Source organism: Pseudopipra pipra, chromosome 8, assembly GCF_036250125.1.
Source record: "Pseudopipra pipra isolate bDixPip1 chromosome 8, bDixPip1.hap1, whole genome shotgun sequence".
NCBI lineage: Eukaryota > Metazoa > Chordata > Aves > Passeriformes > Pipridae > Pseudopipra > Pseudopipra pipra.
Genome location: NC_087556.1, coordinates 22,505,238 through 22,525,471, shown reverse-complemented (window position 1 = coordinate 22,525,471; position 20,234 = coordinate 22,505,238). Strand labels below are relative to the sequence as shown.

Below are 20,234 nucleotides of genomic sequence, written 5' to 3'. Positions count from 1 at the left end.
TAAAAATAAAATTGCTTCTTAAGCTCGCTGTCTGACTTGAAAGGAATCCAAGTGATAGATGCTTCCCCACCCTGCTTCTCACAGCAAAGTAAAAAAAGGTAGAGTTGCAGATGCAAGCAAATTAGAAATATTTCAAGAATTTTACTGTTAATATAATCCTATTTTCTTCAAGATGACGGCAAAAGTAAACAAAAAAGCTCTTGCAGATAGATAGGTCAGGAATCAGTTTCAAACTGAAATATCTGAGATGACTTAAGGCTCCGAGAAGTGGTTAAGCAGAAACTTTTCCAAATAAAGCATTTCTAACTATAGTGAAAGCCAATATTTTGAGATATTTAAAAAACATGGTGGTAGTTGAATGCTGACTTAGCAGTCTGTGTGCTGCAATGTTTAACTCATAATATTCTAAACTTCTTTGATGTGTGCTATGCCAAAATATTAATTCTCCGTGACAAGAGGAGCTAAAATGAATTATGTGCACTTATATCACCCAGCAGAAACAGGAACATAAGCATTCATAGTTCTCCTTTTTCCATTCTGGAAACTAAAATATGAATATTGCGGGTTGAATACGATAGCATATCTCACAAAGTACGTGAACATCTCTGGATGTTCACATAAGATTGTCAAAACTGAGGCAATGATTTAGAGTGCCATGGTGATACTGGGCATGTCAGATAAAAATAATAGCTACTCCACATAAGCTAATTTTTCAGCCATAAATTTTTGTCTTAAAAAATTAAATTATTTCACCAATGTATTAATTTGAACCATGTAAGGTTTTATCAAAATGTTTGCTCTAGTAAGTAATTTTATAATTACTTGATGTGCTAGGAACCCTCCCACCTCCAGCAGAGAGCTCTCCTAATATGGTAGCACTGGGCACAACTCTGCCAGTATCGTGATAAGAAGGCTTTGTGATCTTTAGGCTTTTAAGTGCATGTGGTATACTAATAATTCCAGTGTTTAAACACAAACTGGTCAGCATAAACAGGATTGGTGCTTGCAACACTTTGCTTATGTAGTGCACAAATGTAGAAATATTGCTAAAGACTTGGTTTAAAGCTAATGTTATAAACAAATATTAATTATATGCAATTTTTTTTAACCCTAATGTTATTCCCAGCCTGTTCCCTTGGGCTTGTGAAAGTTTTCACTACACAACTTAGAGGGCTTTTTTTTAATGCCAGTATGCCATGCTTACCTTGACCTATAGCAGCAAAGTACTGCATTGGGTTTGACTTCAATTAATATTTGGAATTTTTTTTAATCACAGTAACAAATTTATTCCAGTTTGGGAAAGGTCTTAAAGTAAACCATCTATGCAACACAAAGCAGGTATATATCTAAAGTTTAACAGTAGTTGTTTAAAAGTCAATATTTGACAGTATTTGAGCAAATAAATAGCTCCCCTAACTTTCATGTGTAAGTTTCTTTACAGGGGTTAAAGTTCTTGGAGTGTTTCCAGTTCTGTTTCTTTGAAATTTCACTTACACTAAATCACTGAAAATAGTGACCTATACAAATCCCTGAAAACTCAGTGTGTCATATTTTCCCTGTTCATGTTAATTATACTAACTTCCTTATTTCCAATATTAATAATTGTCTCAAATTCTTTTCAAAATAAAACAGCGCCAGTGCACTGTTTCATTCCATATGAACTCTCTTATGCATATATTAGAAAAGAACCTAATTTCATTACATCACTGATATCATGGAAAGAAATTATTCCCAAATAAAATTAGTTTTATGGTGGAGCTTCTGTGTTTAGCAGTTTCATTTCACATGACACTCATTAAAATCTAAATGATGGAATTAGTTTTCCTCGTAGCTTAGGCAGTCTTTTCTTAATACAGACAGAAAGAATGAAAAGAAATGAAATTAATCTAAGTCAAAGAAAGTTTTAACAACATGTTAGCTGCTTGCACTGCATAAGTAAGCCAGAGTTTCCTATAGAGTTTACAAAGATAGAAATCCCACTCTGAACTACCCAAACACTCATCAACATTCAAACAAGCAGGATTATTTATGCAATACAGAAATCTAACTAGATAAGTGGTATCTAAACACATCTACAAGGAAATACTTATAGTCACATAAAGCTCCTCCCTGAAACAAACCACTACACCTGTAACATTGGCTATGGACTGAACTACATTCAGTACAGTAGGGGAAGATTCAAATTTTACATTGCTCTACATATTTTCAACATCAGTCCATAGTTATTAAAACAACTTTGCGCCAGTAGCTTGTCATCTGTCCCGCTCCTGCAGGTGAATCAACCATTTTAAACTAAGGCGTGGTGGTGGTTCATGTGAGCTGTGCCCATTACCTGAGCTGGTTACATGTGCCAGCACGCTGACCTCCAGCTCCTCATGCCTACCAAGTCAGCAAAACCCTTATACCCACCAGCTCCACAGGAGAGGAATTTTCTTTAAAAACTAACATGGTTAATCTTTTTCTGGGCTTGGAATGACCATCCCTGGCAATGATAATGCTCACACTACCTGCCTTGGCCAATCTTTCATTAAAAACTCATTTTTTATGGTTATTTACAGATATTGCTGTATGCACCTCACCTGGATCAGGCCTTCTTATATGATCTTTTTAAGGACTGTGAGCCCCGATCCCGGACTAGGAGAGCGCAGGATGACGCACGTTTGCCCTCCGAAGTCTGGAGGCTGCTGAAGCAGCAGAGGGTTTCCCGGAGTTTGAGGACGGTACCACACTGCCACCCTCTGCAGGAACGAAGTACCGTCCTTAACAAAAACCTCTTCCTCCTTCCAAAAGGGAAGGATGAAATGAACTTGAATTAGATTTCAGTGAGTAATAAACCCACCTGCCATCCACTCTGTGTGTCACTGCCATGAGCAGGACTTTTTCTTAGGGAATGAAAACATAAAGTACCTGCACCAGTAAAGTTTGCTGTGCTCTGCTCAGGCTCCTCTTGAATGTGGGAAGACAGTAGGTAGTGAGGAACTGATGAGCAACTACAGCAGTAAGTAATCTAAATTACTAAAAAACAGCTTTGATATGTCTTATTCATAGATATACAGTGATTGAAAATAAGACAGAACTGAGTGATTCTTCTTTTCCCATTGTATAATCATATGGAAACACATACATCCAGAAAAACAATTTTTGATACTATATAGTTGATATTAAAATATTACACTAGATATTCTGCTGACAGAATGGACACTTTAGAAGTCCTTATCTTCTCTTCTTTAAATATTATGCATAATCTTACTTTTAAGATAACGCTCAAAGCAGTTCAGAAGAGCACATATTTTAATTATTGGAGTCAACTGTGTTTTCTCATTCACTGAAGTGTATGCCAACATCTGTAAAGATCAAAACCTGCAATTCCAGAAATGTTAATTAATAGCTTACACTTATTTCAAGCCCAGATCCTTTTTCCTCCCTGCAGGCTCTTTCTCTAATCGGTTATTATATTTCAGGGCACAAAACAGTGTCTGTACAGACTTTTCTGTCCACACTTATGCCTGCTTTGCTCTGTAATGAACCTCAGGGACTCTTCAGTTATACATATGCAGATATGTAACAGTGTCAAAGAGGTGTAATCTATGAATAAGAGTGACATCTGTATTTTTTTTGGTCTGAACTCACATTTTCTTTTTCTTTTCAGATTTCTGTCTTATGAATCAGAAATTCAAGTTTTTTTGATCAGAAAAATGATAGTCAATAGGAAAATGGGCAGAACAGAGTAAACTAGAATTACAGCTTGGGCCAAACCTCTCTAATTTCATGTTGGTATTACACTCTAAATCTAAAATATATTAATATATTGTAAATGGTGTTTTTCTTCAAGCTTACTGATTTACATGACAGCAGTAGATGAACTAATTTAAGTAACTTCCATTCACAGAAAGCAGACAGTGTACCATATTCACCTCCAGGAGGCAAAATTTCAATTTCCTAGGTTCACAGCTACCCAATTTTTTTAAAATATATGTTTTAATAACTAAACTACGGAAGAATATATATTGCAGAATTGTTTAACTAAAATTTTAAAAGTTACCCTTCTTTTAAATTTTAGCTGTACAAAGTGTGATAACTTCCTCTACTTTGTTTACATTTTTAATATAATTCCTGAAAAATTTTCTTTTACTTCAGAGATAAACTTGATGCTACTTCAAAAAATTAAGTTATCACACTTAATTCTAGACATTGTGTAATCATACTGTCAAAACAGAACTGACAAAACCTTACCTGTTTTATTTCACTTTTGAAATACACTTTTTCTGCAGCATTCAATTCTTTTTTAATGCAGTTGCTTAAGGAAATACAGTATATGGTGTCTCTATTAGCTGATATCTATTAGCTGCCACCTAATTTCTCCGAGGCATTCATTAATTTGCCTCAGATTTGATAATTACTCTCAAATATATTGAATTAGCCAAATTTTCATGCAAATAAACATGGAATTTTAGTGTTTATTTTAGTGTAGAACAGATGAGCTACCTTTGCCCCAGAAGGAAGGCAAAATCCTGAACCTTCTTTGGCCCTAAAGTATCCAGCTGATAGCTGATGATACCTCAGTCACAGGAAAAAGCATCAGCCCAAATATCTTTGGGCCAAATACAGGAACTGTGTTCTCACAATCTGGGTCCTAATAACTTAATTATTACAGGCAGTTCTTATCTTCCAGCTGTTTATTGTCAGCCCAGATCCAAGGGTTGAGCATTTTGCCCAACTACATTGGTTTTCCAGGCTTCTCCTTCAATAGTACTCTTGTGGTCTGAGAATTAGACTGTAAAATTAACTTAAGTTGTATAAACTTTATTATTCTGTTTGATCACAGAGTAACATAAATCAGACCAGAAGATTAATAATTACATAACTTCAAGTATTAAAGGATGATTTCCAATCTAAATTCTAGTACTTCAGTATAATACACTTAAAGAACAGAAGAGAAGAACACAGGGCAGCATCAGTACTATAAGAATAACAAAAAATCACAAAATAAGAAAAGTTAGCATTTGGAATACCCTAAACATACACACACACACACTTTAAAAAAGCAGTGGGTTTATGAGGCTCTGAGCCTCAGAACTTAACATCCCAAGGACTGTTCCTTTAGTAGGCCTGTACCAAATTCTTTGCTGACTACATTAAAAGAGACATTGAAGATAATTCATTCCCATCTCATCAATAACTGTATGATTTTGAATCAATGTGGCATTTAAGACCACTGTAGATGTTGACTTGCATTAACTTTTGCTAGGAGATTTTCATGTCATGTATATCTAAAACTCCTTGGACTGCCTTTGGCATTTCTGTTCTCAGAATTATTTTTTCTTCTAGTTTAATAGATCAGAAAGATATTATCTCTTTTGAATTACAGCAAGTCCCCCTGCACTCCTGAGGAGAACAAAAAATGATTTGAGCATCACCACACACTTCTCATATGGTCTTTCTGCAATTTAAAACTCTTTAGCCTCCAGAATAATGTAGATAACAGTTTTTCTGTGAAAAAAAGGTCTGTTTAGACCTTTAGATTAGAATTTTACTCCTGACTTACATAGGAACATGAGAAAATCCTTTTTCATGACCCAAATTGCAGACATGTTAAGGTATGACAGCTATCTCTCAGCCTCTTGTGAAGTTTTTAGAACATGGATATTTAGGCTTAAGCCTGGAAACCTAGTTCAATAGTCTATTTATTTCATTTTCTTGCTAATTAGCTCTATAATCTGCAGTTCCAAAGTCAAAATCACAGGTACTGAGACACATGTTCTCCACCCATTGCACAAGATTCAGCATGAGGAAGGCCAGAGCATCAGGTTATCCATTTCTTTACAGGGACCTGAGGTTTTGCCACTGTTGTGTTCCTCTAACCTTGTCTGGACTCCTGCTTACTGCAAACTGTGGGAGGCATTTAATGCTGAGTGGATTGTTTGTGTCCTCGAAAGGACTGCTGAGGCAGCTGGTGGAAAATGCCCAGATGCTTCCAATTTTCCCCTTGTAATACTCCTAGAAAAGGCCACATAGCTTATATCGAGTGCACAGTTTCTCAAAGTAAAAATTCCTTTTTTTTCCCTGTGAATTTTTGCTCCAAATATGACAGTCTTATGAAGAGGTATTCTCAATCAAAAATTAATGTTGTCATCACGTACTTAAAATGAGTTTGTAGAAATTTTAGTTTCACCAGCTACTGGTTTAAATACTTATGGGTTCATATTTCTACATAATGAGGTTCCTACCCAGTATATTCATGAAACTGACAGAAGTGGATATTACATTTTAATTTGATAAATTTAAGAGATCATAATTCAAATGACATAAAAAAGACTATTATCCCTTGCTATTATTCTCCTTGCATAATTTTACAGTAAGCGAAAGCCTGACAAGTGCCTGTTAGAAATACTCTCTCCATGTTAGTACCTAAATTTAAAAGAAATATTGGTGAATCCTTTTTGTGTTTATAAGTAGCTACTAAGCCTTAATAAATTGCACGTTGAAGCCTACATTTAATATAAGTAGGAGTTAGATTATGGGGTAGTGCAAAGCCAACTACAGAAACAGACTTTGTGTTAATTTCCTCAGCAAACTTTAAAAGCTGCTAAGAGTACATTAACAGCAGAAAACTCTTTTGTGTAAAAAATGTAGCATGTAAAATTAAAGGAAGAATCAAAATAAGTTATTTCTTTAACAAATAAAATAAACGTTTTTGTTTGTTTGTTTTACAAGTTCTTCCTAAGCTTTAGCTCTGTAATATGATGGAGTATACTGGTATGTAGTATAGTGGAAGAAATTAAACCATAAACAGATGAAGCCATGCAGTTTATGTTCACAGCACTGTGCAATCCCATTTGGGCTGGAAAAAAACATATTTTCTGTCAAAGCAGATTTTTGGTATTATGTCATCAATTCTTTTAGTCTTGCTCAGATCACACAGCAGGTAGGGCTTAAGAAAAAAACTGTGATATATTAGTTCTTACCATTTCAGTATATCTGTGAGTTGATGATGAGAAGATAATCATTACATTCATGAACACTGGTGGCATCTTCACGCAAACTGAACATGGACAGGAAAAAGTGGCACTTTTCCAAGAATCATTTCTTTCATGAGGAAATGTAGGAAAGGTCTAGTCACCCCACTGGCTTCTCTTTGAGGAAGACAAGTCAACCTTTTCCCAGCATTTCAGCTTTATCTCTAGGACTACACAACAGCAACTCAAGTTTGTTGGGATGGACAGTTAAAGTGAGCTTGGTGCCTCACAGCTTTTCCTGGTCCTGCTTAAAACTGGGACGTGCTAACCATCGCCAGTGTATTTTTCTTACCCCATGTAATACCCACGTGTGATGTGATCACAGCACATACCATTAATGTCTGTACAGTTCCCTGTGGCAATGGGGATTGTGAAAACTGCTTTTTGATGTCTCAGTAGCACACTTGAAAGCTTTTTTTAATTGATAGCTGAAGAGGTACATGTTGAAAAGTAAGCATTTTAGGCCAGTAAAAAACCAAAACCAAATCCTATCAAACCAAGTCTTCTAAAACAACAGGAGACATCCCAGCTGTAGGCTCACACATTTCCACTGTGCTACTGAAAATAAACTAGAAAATTTTATATGATGCAGGACTAGCACAAGCCTGCCTGTTCTTGACAGACTCAGTTAATCCACCTGGCCTTTCAGACACTTGACAGCATCATGCAAAGAAAATCAATTACCCAAGATAATCAAATCCACTGTCTTCATCTCAGCTTTGTCATTCATTTAATCTAGTTCTTGAGTATTGACATTATTCCAGGCATAATGGAAACAAAAGTGCTTCATTAAAGGCAACACTTGGACCTATTCAATAGTGTAGCAAGAGCTAACAAAGCTATGACAAGGGCAGCCATGGTGTTATGAGTCAACTGACAAGTGATACAATCAAAAATATGTGCTTCTCAAAACAACCTTTAAAGAAATAGTGGTTTCAGATGAAGATGCCTTGCTCCCAGGGAGGTTTCATCCTGAAGTGCTTTGTCATTACATGGGAAGAGTAAAGGCTAGCACAGTGCCCAAAAGTATGGTCTGAGCTGAAGATGTTTAGGTGCAAGATGCAACCTGCAGCTCTCAAGGTAACAGAGCCACAGTGCTCCAAACTGAGAGGTGGTGTAGGAGGCCTCAATTTCATTAAGAATATGCTTTGATTTTGGCATGAGTAATCCTACAAAAGGTCAGATGAACATTAAAATAATTCACTGAGCTTCAGTTACTTCAGTGAAAAAAGCAGCAAGTAGTGATATAAGAAGTTCACTTGGCAAGTAAAGGCTTATCAAGAGGAGAAAAAATTCAACAAAGACATCAAATAATTAATCAAAATGATTATATTTTAAGTGTGACTCTTGCTACAGTTAATTTTCAAAGAATTTGTTGTGTGACTAGGCAACAAGATGCAAAAAGGAAAGATATGAACCTTAAATTTGAGCCATTTTATATGCTTATTATCTTCCACTCAAATAATCTGCAAGGGCTGCTGAGTATGTAGCCCCCAGGTCACTGACTATTATTATAATAATTTAAAATGCAACTATTCACTATTTTTATATACATATATACATGTAGATTTTCATGGACAAACATTCATATTTGAAAGTAGACCATACCATGTATTAGAAAGCTAATTGAGTCACCCTCTGCTTTCCACATAATTTATAGTAATCAGAAAACTTTATTTCCTAAAGGATTCTAGAGATGGAGCATATTTTATTGTGTTATTTTCTTTCTTTTCTTTACATTCAACTGGACCACTGAAAAATGAAATTGAATTGTCTGTAGTAATTTCAAATCAATACTCCCCTATTAGCAGATTTTGAAAGGCCTCAACATTAGTATTACCTGTTACTACATTAAAATTAGAAGATTTAAATCAAAACAGTAGATCAGTGGGTATTTTCTCATTCTTTCTTTGCCTTTTGCTTAGATACAAACTGTATTAATTGGTCTAATTTTCAGGTCCTCACTCAATACTACATTTATTCAGTACTCATTTGGTCAGTATTCCAAGCATTTTTGATTACCTTAATATGTCCAAAATACTATCCATTAAGTGTCAATGTAATCAAATTAAAAATGGGGGCATTTTGATTTATGATGTACCCTATTTTATGTATTAATATAATATGTAAGTGATAATGCTAATGTTGGCTGATTTATAAAGGTTATGTGTTATTGGGCAAACAGTTCAAGCACCAAATAATCTCACAGGCAGACTGCTGATCAGAATTTAACATATCTCCAGGTATCTCTGGTTTTTACATTCCTTGAAATTCTCTCACAGATGTAGAAACAAATAAGAGCTTTAAAAATAATTATAGTGGAAAGGCAAACAGCAGTAGCGAAACCTGCTCCGCTTTTTGCCATGGAGAGATGTGTTCTTCCTCTCCTATTTTGGGTCTCAGACCTCATGTTCTGTAGCCTAGGGGGAGCTTCCAGTGCAGTCACAGCAGGTACATGATGTCAAAATAGCCCCTTAGGACAACATGTCAGTAACTAGTTTTAAAATAAAGTTAAGGAAAAGGACAAACTACAAGGAGGTAGATTCAGATTAGATAAGGAAGAAATTTCTTACAACCAGTGGTGGTGAAACACTGGCACAAGTTTCCCAGAGAGGTGGTGGATGCCCCATCCCTGGAAGTGCTGAAGGCCAGGAAGGATAGGGCTCTGAGTAACCTGATATGCAGAAGATATTCTTGCCCATGGCAGAGGGGTTGGACTAGATGACTTCTAAAGATCCCTTCCAACCAAAATAGTTTTGTAACTCTGTGAAGAAGCAAACAACACATGCTTACTCCTGACATAAACTGCAACTAGCATGTTATAGAAGTAAAATAGGAGGGTTTTCATTAGAAGGATTGGTACCTCTCAGACTTTGCCTTCCTCAACAGTTATCAAATCCTTAATCCCCAAAACAGCACCAGGAGTTAAAACTGAAATAGTGGAAGTCATCTTCTTTCTTATCCTTCACACCTTTGACCAGTTATACCATATTTTACTACTGGCAACAGTGTCAGGAAGGGTTTGGTGTGTTCCTGGGTGTGTGTGCATTGTCCCCCTGCCCCAATACTTCAGTTACAGGCAATGATTTCTGACAGCAGATCATAAATTCTGTCAGAAGTTGCTTTTCCTAACACTGGTAATCACATCCCCTAAGCGAGTTCCTTTATCTTGTGTTGTGCGGAATGCTGTTTCCTTAGAGAAACTGGTACTTCCATCTCCCTGCAAACTGCCAACAGCTCCTGAAGTGAGAGGTCAGAAAGGAAGCAACATTTGCAAAACTAACACTTTTCTTCCAGTCACTCCTAGAAAGACTCGAATTATCTTACCTAGATGTCCAGAACATTTCCACAACAAATAGAGATCAAGGGTGGAAGTTTCTACCCTGGGTAGCTGGGATGTGCCAATTGCAAGAAGAAAACCAAGGCAATAAGCAGGAAGTTTCATGCAAGCTCTGCTACAGAAGCATGGCAAACAAAGAAGCCGTGGGAGGCGTTGCCCCCCGAGACTTTTATCTGTGAGGGATCCCTCACCACTTCTCTGCCCAGCATCCTTTCCCCCAAACACACTGCAAACTGAAAACGGATGGAAGCGAGATTAAGCAAAGGAGGAGGGGCAGGGAAGGGGCAATGCTGCTTAGAGGCACCTATGGGGGCTTGAGCTACAATGACAGGGGGGCCTTCTTCCTCTGCCGCCCACTCCCGGCCGTGGGCGGGCTCGAACCCGCGTCGCGGCGGCCCCGCAGTGCTCGGCCGGCTGCCAGGCTGCGCGGAGCTCCCGCCGCGGGGCCGCGGCCCCGGCTCAGGTAAGGCGCGCTGGGCTCGGGAACGCGGCACCTCCCGCCGGGAGCCTGTCCCCTGCACCGCTCCTCTCCCGGGGGCACTCCTGCCTTCCCTTCTGATCCCTCCCCCTCCGCTCAGTTGTGTCTGTTTTGGGTTTGTTGTTGTTTGTTTTTTTGTTTTTGTTTTTTTTTGTTTGTTTTGTTTTGTTTTGTTTTTGTTTTAATTTTTAATTTAGTTTTTCCTCTCTGAGGTATGGTTATTTTGCTGAATTAAAATAACTCAGAATAACTCAAATGTCTATTAATGAAATAGGTCAAATCTAAGAAGAGAGTGTCTCCCCAAAAGCCTTCAAAATCTCTTTTTTAAGAACAGTGAATGGCACTTGGAGAAACTTCTCCCAGAAAGATAATGTAAGAGCCAGCTCCCATTTCCCCCCTTCTCCAATTCCTTAGCAAATCTGCACATCTCACCTTAAATGAATATGTGGATGAACAATGTGCTGGTACTTAAAAAGATGTATAATATTTAAGTGAAAGTAGATCATGTTGATTAAGCCTGTTGTTGGGCACCAAGTAACGAAGAAAGGGAATACTTGAATTGAATGAGAGCATTTTATTTCTCTAGCAGGCTTTTTTTTTTTCCTAATTATATAAAAAATCAACTGCCTATATACACAATGTCTATTGAAACTTTATAAATAGGGTTCTTAAAGGTTGTTCTTCATCATGACAACTCCAAGTAATTCTAATGACCTGTCATAGAATAAAGCTAAAGAAGTTTGTACTTAAAGGAAAGGAAGATCCTGCAACAGTCACACACTTACCACATGGGAAGATTAGTTAAATCTGTATCAGTGGAAAAAATATCAAATACATATTTTATTGGAAAATGCTACTTGCTTTCAAAGCTGCTTGTGTGATTTCCTCTTAGACTGAATTCCTGATGACTTTGACCTCAGTTCCACATTTCAGTCAGAATAACTCCTCTGACTTCAACTTTAGTGGTACAAAAGTGTGCAGTTGAGCCCAGGATATTTAACTTTGACAACATTCACATTTTTGTGTGGTTGTACAATTAAAAGCATTTTTTCCTGTGATTATAATTTTCTAAAATATGTGATTCTTTTGAGTAGTTTTAATTATATTCATTTGTAATTTCAAATACAAGAGCTTCCTTGATTGTAAAAACCCTAAACTGCTTTGAAAATGGATTTTCTCCTTTCTGGTCTTTCATCCTGTTGCACTGCTGAGAATGGTTAGTTTGTAAATCTGGTCACAGGACATTTACCAACTCAGTGATGAATTAGACCTTGGACTCAAACTGAGAAGCGTTCGTTTCAGGACTCAGAAAAATAAAACTTTTTCTAGAAGGTTTCAGACATGCATAACAATAGGAAAATCAGAAAAATCTATGGTTCAAATTCACAACTTGCATGGAAAAAAAAAGGCATCACTGAGGTAGATTCCCTCCTTTCTTCCCCTTTCCCCCCAAACTAACAAGTCTTTGTAACTGCAAACAAAATTAATTGCAGACCAAGGGACTGATTTTCTGTCGTACATCTCAAAGGCACATTGCAAAATGTTCAGTGAGGAGAGAAGATGGATATGATTGAGCCTAATCTGCTACTGCAGGGCTATTATTTTTCCCTCACGGCCTCGAGCATGTGTTCAGTGACATAAATTGACATAACCCTCATTCTCCCATGCCAGAGGCTGCATGGAGTGAAGCTGCAGGCACAATAGTTGGGTCCTGGATAGTTTCTGCAATTTGAGACTGTGAGCTTTGCTTAGGCATTCATCAGGGTCTACGTGGGGAGACTCTCCTCCAGGTTAAGGGTTAGAATATTCTAGATCTTTTAACTTTCATAAGGAACAATAATTTAAGCTGACATCAGAAAGATAGGATTTCATCTGTCTTTTCAAATCAAGTTGTTATTTTCTTAATCCCAACCAGCATATTCTGTCCAATCTTCTGGATTTTCAACTATTTATATTAATCATGTGTGTTTTGATAGTGCCCAAACAGAACTGTCTCCATATTTGCTACAGGCTATAAAACCACGTTACCCTGGTCTGTGTCAGTAGTGAAGTATGGTATCAGTGCTGCAGTAGCTCTATATCTGCTCTCAGCCCACACTTGTGGGGAAGCTTTAGAAACCTAGTGACCTAAAGTGCTCACCTAGACAGCTGTGAGGTCTCAGATGGTTGATGGAAGACCACCCAAGCCATCAGTGTGAGCCACAGTGTTTGCACCTCCCTGCACAGTCAAAACCTTTGTAAAGGTGCCTTTGAGGTTTCATTCATCATTTGCAGCCTCTGAAGGTTACCTACCTCTGACTCAACCCGAACCCACTCATCCATTAAACTGCAGGAAAACAGCCTCTCTGCTCTATTGAAGCCACATGGGTGGGCTCTGTGACTTGTGACTTTCAGACTAGTGTGGCAGAAGATAATCCCTGTCTACAGGATTGGGTGTGGGGGTATCTGAAAGTATTGGCATACGCCTTAAAAAGGCAGTGAAAGTCTCAGATTTTAGAGACCTGTAGTTTGGTACAAAAAGACCCAAACATTTGCAGAGTTATGTAGAGGTCCAGCTGCCCAGACAACAGAACTGCGATGTACAGAGCAAAAGATTTTAGTCTACATACACGTCTAAACAACCATTAAGAACCCCATACACTTATGATTTGTTTGGATAATTACAAACGGCAGTAAACATCAGCCATGACTCAAACACCACTAATCTGCTAAACTTTTGATTGTCAGCTCTCTAATACCATGTTTAGGAACAAAGTGGAGACAGTTCACTGCCTTTTTTAACTAGAAAATAGCCTGTATAACACATTTGCTATAGATTTGTTAATAGATAATAAGCAGAGTTCATAATGAGCACTAGCTTTAAGCAGTTATATGAACACATTCGTTTCTTAAAATCTATTCTGTGAATGCTTATTACCACATCCATTTCTGTACATTGTTGAAACCTTTCAGTTCAGTGTTATGCTGGTTGGAAATAGGACATCTAGCACTTGCCTCATGAAGGTAACTCCTAGAATTGTATTGGCATCCTAAACACCCAGTTGTTATGCATCTGAAATTCATTTTCCAGAAAAAACGTGTAACACTAACAGCATCTTTGCCAGTTATTTCCCAGCTGATCCACAATATGTAATCTATTCAAAATGCACAGTGAAAACAACAGATAAACATATAAAATAATCCTATTATAGGGTATGCAAGTTACTCTAAGGCTTTGATGTTCATGAAATTGATAGTGCAGGGAACTTGGCAAGAAATACAGAGCTCAATCTAGAGCACCAAATGTCTCTAACAATTAGACAGTACTCATATACTTAATTATGTAAATATTAATGGCTAGTCCTTACTCCTTTTGTGGTTAGACGTGCTGATACTAAAAAAAAATTTCAAATGGCTGCAACAAAAGATTTGTTTGACTTTGATTCTGACCTTCCAGAAGGTGTATTTTGAGGACAGTGATTTTACATGTTAACTTGTACATTATTTGTGACATTGAAATAAGCGAGTTGTTGCTGATACAGCCTGAAATCTTGCTGTACTATTTTTTTTTAATAAACAAACATATTTGTGATACAGATTTATTTGGGAAAGTTTTAGACTCTCATGAAATGCCTTATACATATATAAAGGATTTTTAATTATGGAGTTTCACTTACAGGTCATTTTGCTACATCAGAGAAGCAGTTTTCATTTCTGGTAAATCTTAAATTCATTCTACTTATTTCAACAATATGACCTTCTGTTGTTGAACAATATCTTTGACAAAACATCGCAGAGCATAGAACTTGAGAACATGCTTTCAGATTGGAGTAACTTCCCAAGTGTTTCCTTGAGAAAGTGACACTTTCTATTACCTGGCATATGTGCCAATTGTATTGATCAGAACATTATAGCATTACTAGAATCCGGTATTTCACTTTGAACTATTGCCAGATACAGCACCAGTGGAGACCTAACATCCATCCAATTGCTAACATAACACTGTCATAACAGATGGCTCCTGTACTGCCTGTCTGTAAAGAAAACATGACAAGACAGCTACTTTCCAATCCTACTTTGATTACTTGCCCAAGGAGACCTACATGGTTTATGCCTATGCTAGGCAGGGTCAGATGTGCCTAAGGTTTAGAAACAGGCTAGCTGGTATGCCAAAAGCCAGTTTGTCAGCCAAATAAGAGGGTGCCCCTTGTAATAGGATGCAGACACATGCATTTGTCCACTTTCATCAGTCAATTCTCCAGTTAGACCTGGAGTTTTGCTGCTGCTGTGTTTTATTCCTTCTTTCTAATTTGTCCCATTAAAAAAACTCTCTTGTTACTTTTCACTCAAGCTGCAGACTCTGCAGTATTAATCCTAAAAAGAAAAATTATTTTCATGTGTGAAGATTTTGCATTTCCTTCTCTTTCATGATCTGTATATTTCAGGGACACTTAGGAAGCTATTATAAACAGGCATCCAGATTAACAAAGACAGATAGCACAGCACTTTATTCCAGAGAGTGCTTTCTGTTAGTGGCTACTGTCAGTCTGTTGTATGCAGTTGACTTTTCCAAGCCGTGGTGGTTTTGGGTGGGGTAGATTTACTTTTCTTCACAATAGCTGGTATGGGGCTGTGTTTTGAATTTGTGCTGAAAACAGTCCTGATATTACAGGGAAGTTTTAGTTATTGCTGAGCAGAGCTTGCACAGAGCCTTTTGTGCTTTTCACATCACCCCACCAGTGAGGAGGCTGGAGGTGCACAAGAAGTTGGGAGGGAAAACAGCTGGGACAGCTGACCCCCAACTGACCCAAGGGATATTCCATGCCATATGGTGTCATGCTCAGAATATAATGTTAGGGGAATAAGGGGTGGGAGATGGGCGGCACTCAGAGTGTCAGCATTTGTCTTCTCTAGCCACCATCACACACGATGGAGCCCTGTTTTCCTGGGGACGGCTGAACACCTGCCTGCACCCATGGCTCTTGCTTTACCTGTTAGATTCTCTTTATCTCAACCAATGAGTTTTCTCACTTTTATTCTTCCAGTTCTCTCCCCACAAGGCAGTAGTGAGTGAGAAACTGTGTGGGGCTTAGTTGCCAGCTGAAGGGAAATAAATTGTTTTCTGTGTAACTTGGAAATTAAAATAGTAAGGAAGACCGATCAGAACAAGAGAAGCCAATGAAAATGGCAATACAGTGTCAGGTGCCAATTTAATAAAAGCAAGGGTAGGAGTGAAGAATGAGTGAAGAATCTGCAAGTGACAGTGGCATTTTGGGGCCATATCCTGTAGGTGTTTTTCCTTTTTTTTGTCTGCCTCTCTACTTTTAATCTTATCTTGTAGCTGCCTTCCATTTCCCCACTACCTTTCTCCCACTGAGTCCTTAGTATTTCCAGCTTTCCATCATTTCCCCTCCAGTTGGTTCATATTGATCTAACAAACAGAGGATGAAGTAAAGAATATAAAATCTCACTGGTTACATTGCAGTTCTAGTAGACAGTGCAAGTAGGAGAATTCAGAGCATGGGAGGTAGTTGTACTTCCCTGGCATTGTGGGTGAATTGCTTCTGACTTTCTAGCTGCTTTTCAGTCAAGCATTTAAAGGCACTATCATTCAACAGTTTGGATCAGGAAGTAAAATGCAACTGCAATGCTAATTCAGCTGATATTCTAAAACCCACCATCTGCTTTTTATTTTAAGATAATTCTACACACGGTTTTAGATGCCTGCAGTAACAGCCATGGGAATTCAGGCATATGGCTACTACCATATGACAAAGTGTATTATCTAATAATTTTTAGTCTTTCCCATGCATCCACTTGCACATAAGATATTTTGGTATAACAGGCATCTCATCCTTTGATTCATTCACACAAAATTCACTTCCAGTGAAATTTTAGGATACTACTACTACCTCTGCCAGCTGTCTGCCTCATCCCATTTCAATCAAGGTTTGTGAAACTTGCATAATTCACTTTTCCTGTCATGCTGAAGATAATAAATACTGAATTCCCAAGAGAAATGCCAAAATATTAGATAGCATTTACAGTCCTAATCTGATGTGATTAAAAGTAGAAAAGTGTTGTTGTCTAATTGTATGAGAAACTGGGGCAGATTTTTTACCTTCACCTCAATTACTTAATGATATGTTTAGAACATGAAGATGTGTCAATATATGCATAATAGTCTAGACATCATAAAGTGTGTCTAGTTAAATCAAATGGCTCAATATTCTTTGCGGAAAACAAGTTGTGTCTTTTTCTAGGCTCTGTGAGAGAGGAAAATATTATGGGTTCTGCTGAACTAGTTTTAAATACCAGTAGTTAAATAGGTACACATAAGCAAGAAGTAATCCTGCTGTGAATGTACAGTATTTGACAAAGAAATGCATGACAGGAAAGGTCCAGATGTGCAAACATGCCAAGAGGCAGGCTTTTCAACAGAACAAACCAGCTCAGTAAGCCCCATAAAAAAGGGGCAGCAGAGAAAATGTGTGTGTGCATGCAAGCATGTACACACATGCAGCAGAGATTTATATATCCAGCTTCAGTATTAGCTGTGAAACCTCTTAAGACTTCAATAGCTGCCCAGTTCTCTTCCGTGACTGGCATGAAGTGTCTCTTTGCAGTGATGGGATGCCAGTTGACATGGCAATTAGATCTCTTGATTAATATTTCTTGTATAGAAATTACAGATGCTGTCCTTCCTGTTATTTCCACGCTCTCTCTTCCTGAGCATACAAAAGTAATCCATGCACTGTAGTATGGATTTGACCTTTCATATGTTAAAAACCAAAATTCTCCACCCCATCCTCCCATAAAATTGCTGTATTGGATGTTGGTAAAGATCTAAAGGTAAACCAGCTGCTTTAGAAAGAAATCAGTAATCAGCCCTCTCCTTTTGATCTTCAGTACTGTAAAAGCTAAAATCAAATAAGTACAGAAATATCCATAGGTTCCCTTAATCTGTTTATAAAGGATCTTCAGACATATTAGGAGCTCATAGTAGCAATTCAAAAGCTAAATGTAAAAGCAGCTTTATGAAGTACTTATAAAGTCGGTAAGAGGCTTTTTATTTTTAGCGTATTTTCCTGTGAGATAAACATAATGAATGTAGAAAGCATCCAAGCCCAAAATGAGACACACAAAAGAGATCCCACGATCTGCACCAGGAGTGTTACAGAATCAGCATGTAGAGAGCAATGTTCTGACAACACCATCTGCCCATTTGTGCTGTTTTTTCCTATTACCAGCTCTCTTAACGTCTCATGCGTGATTTTCTGTGGAAGTCAGGAGGAGTATATGATTTATTTTGACATTAATATTTATCAGGCTGGTGTATGCCTAAAGTATCAAAGATGCTGAGAATGTTTACTCGTTTTAAAAGCCATTTAAATGGCTTTCCTTTTTCTTTGGAGACATTAACAACTCATTTTGTCACTTCACTGTTACATAAAAGTCATGTACCATTCACACGGCATTAATTTAAGTAAATACCACTAGTATTACTCTTACTAGAACTACAGACTGAATGGAAAATTACTTTGGGGTTAAAAAAGTTTGCTAACATTTTGCATGGGTTACTAAAGGATGGTGAAACAAAGCTTCAAGTTGCGAAGCTTCAAATTCTTTACTAGTAGCAATTTATTGGGAAATTAAACTGCGAGATACTCCTGCAAAACTCATTCTGGACACTGAAAACATTACGTTTGATTCTCCCTTCCTAAAACCTGCAACAGATATTTCATTTTTATTTATTAACATTTAAATATTATTTTGCAGATTCTCGGTAGGTAACATTCCTGTCATGTGGGGTTTTTTAGAGTTTTGAAGCAAGTCTGAAAAATAACATTTCTCTGCTCCAATGAAATATAGCAAAAGTCTGCACAGTCTGTGAATTTCAGATCTGTTGCATGACTGCATTAAACTATGGATTGATACTCTTTTCAAGCAAAAGTGGATTACAGAGCTGACAGATTACTTAAAATAACCATTCTGGATGTGAATCACACTGACAAAAGCAAAGAAATCCCATTCAGAAGAAAACATCTTGCCTCAGCCAAACATTCTCAGAATGTGGATGCTTATATATGATTATTTATATAGGGTCAAAGGATTTTTTTTTTTAATAGCTAGAGGTAGAAGCATGTAATTTGATTTTTTCTTGTAAACAAAAGGGTTAGCAAAGTCACATATCATAGGTATGGATACTACCCATGAACCTGAGATGTTGCTCTTAAACAGCTCTGTCTTCTATGATGGGGTTATGTGTTTCCATTACAAGGAGCGCACTGATGTGTCAGAGATGCACTCATTTACAAGCATGAATAGGAAAGAAAAAATTCAGTGTTTGCAATTCTCCTGCACATGATTACATTATTTTTTATATATTTATGTATAATATATATATATTTATATTTTTAGCAATTTTCTTAATATTTAAAGGACAGAGGCAAAAACGAAAGAGCTATAGGTTACTGGAATGCATCTTCTATTGGTAAGTTAAATAAATCCTGATGCCATCTCTTTTTTTGAAGTTTTGAGAGTTTTCTAATTGATGTGGATATTTACCAATACATTTATAGTAGAAGCCATTCAAGATACAAGTGTTGAAAATCTTGGGAAATTAGTGTATTTGAAAAGCAAATACGTTGTAAAACATTACCTCTGCACCTTTTGTTTTTAGGAGCCACATGAACTTCTGAAACAACTTGTGACAATGTATAGTCTTAAGTGCTGCAGTCTGAGAGCCCTTTTTCTATTGATCCTCTATAGGTAAGAATTATTTGCTAAAAAATATTATTTCTTCAATTTATAATATTATCTGTTATTTTATAATAAATTTACTTATAATTAGAAAGATATCTGACCAGGTAACAAAGTTAAATCCTCTTGACAGTTGAATCTTGTCTCTTACAAATATTAAAGAACCGGGGTATTAATAACAGAAATACAGGACTGAACTTCATGATCTCAGCTGCCTGGATTGAGTTACAGATTTTTTTTAATTGGAAACATGGATAGGGAAAAAAAGAATGAAATTTAACTTAAACGAATGGTCCATTGAATGGAGGATGACTGGGTAGAGAGTGTGAATAGCATTTCAGATGCTTAACAAATTTAGACGAGCACGAGGTCCTTGCCTGTAGCATAGTACCTTGCCCAAGGACAGAAGCACACAGTCCACCTGGATTTACTACAAGCTTGAGATAGTAAAATCATCATTGTGCACTAAAAGGAGAGTATCTTAGAAAGAATTACCTCTTTAAAATACTGTTTTCTTATTCTCTGTTGATGAAATCGTGAAGTCTTGTGGAAATCTGAGTTGTGTTAAGCTGGAAAGTGAAAATGATCCCTTCTGTGTACAAGCAACCCTTCTAAAAGTGTAGTTGCCATGACAAAAAAACTTAAGATAGAAATGGAG

General features: G+C 37.2%; 1 protein-coding gene across 2 annotated transcripts in view; it reads left to right on the top strand.

Moving 5' to 3' along the window:
• The first annotated feature begins 10,663 nt into the window (after nucleotides 1-10,663).
• LOC135418091 (gamma-aminobutyric acid receptor subunit pi-like) overlaps nucleotides 10,664-20,234 on the top strand; it is a 47,804-nt gene continuing 38,233 nt past the window's right edge. The window contains exons 1-2 of one of the 2 annotated variants that reach the window (XM_064662991.1): nucleotides 10,664-10,819; nucleotides 19,497-19,585. In XM_064662991.1, coding sequence (XP_064519061.1) covers nucleotides 19,530-19,585 — 56 coding nt within the window. In that variant the 5' untranslated portion in view covers nucleotides 10,664-10,819; nucleotides 19,497-19,529. The remainder of the gene's footprint in view (nucleotides 10,820-19,496; nucleotides 19,586-20,234) is intronic. The other variant, XM_064662992.1, reaches the window with a different exon arrangement.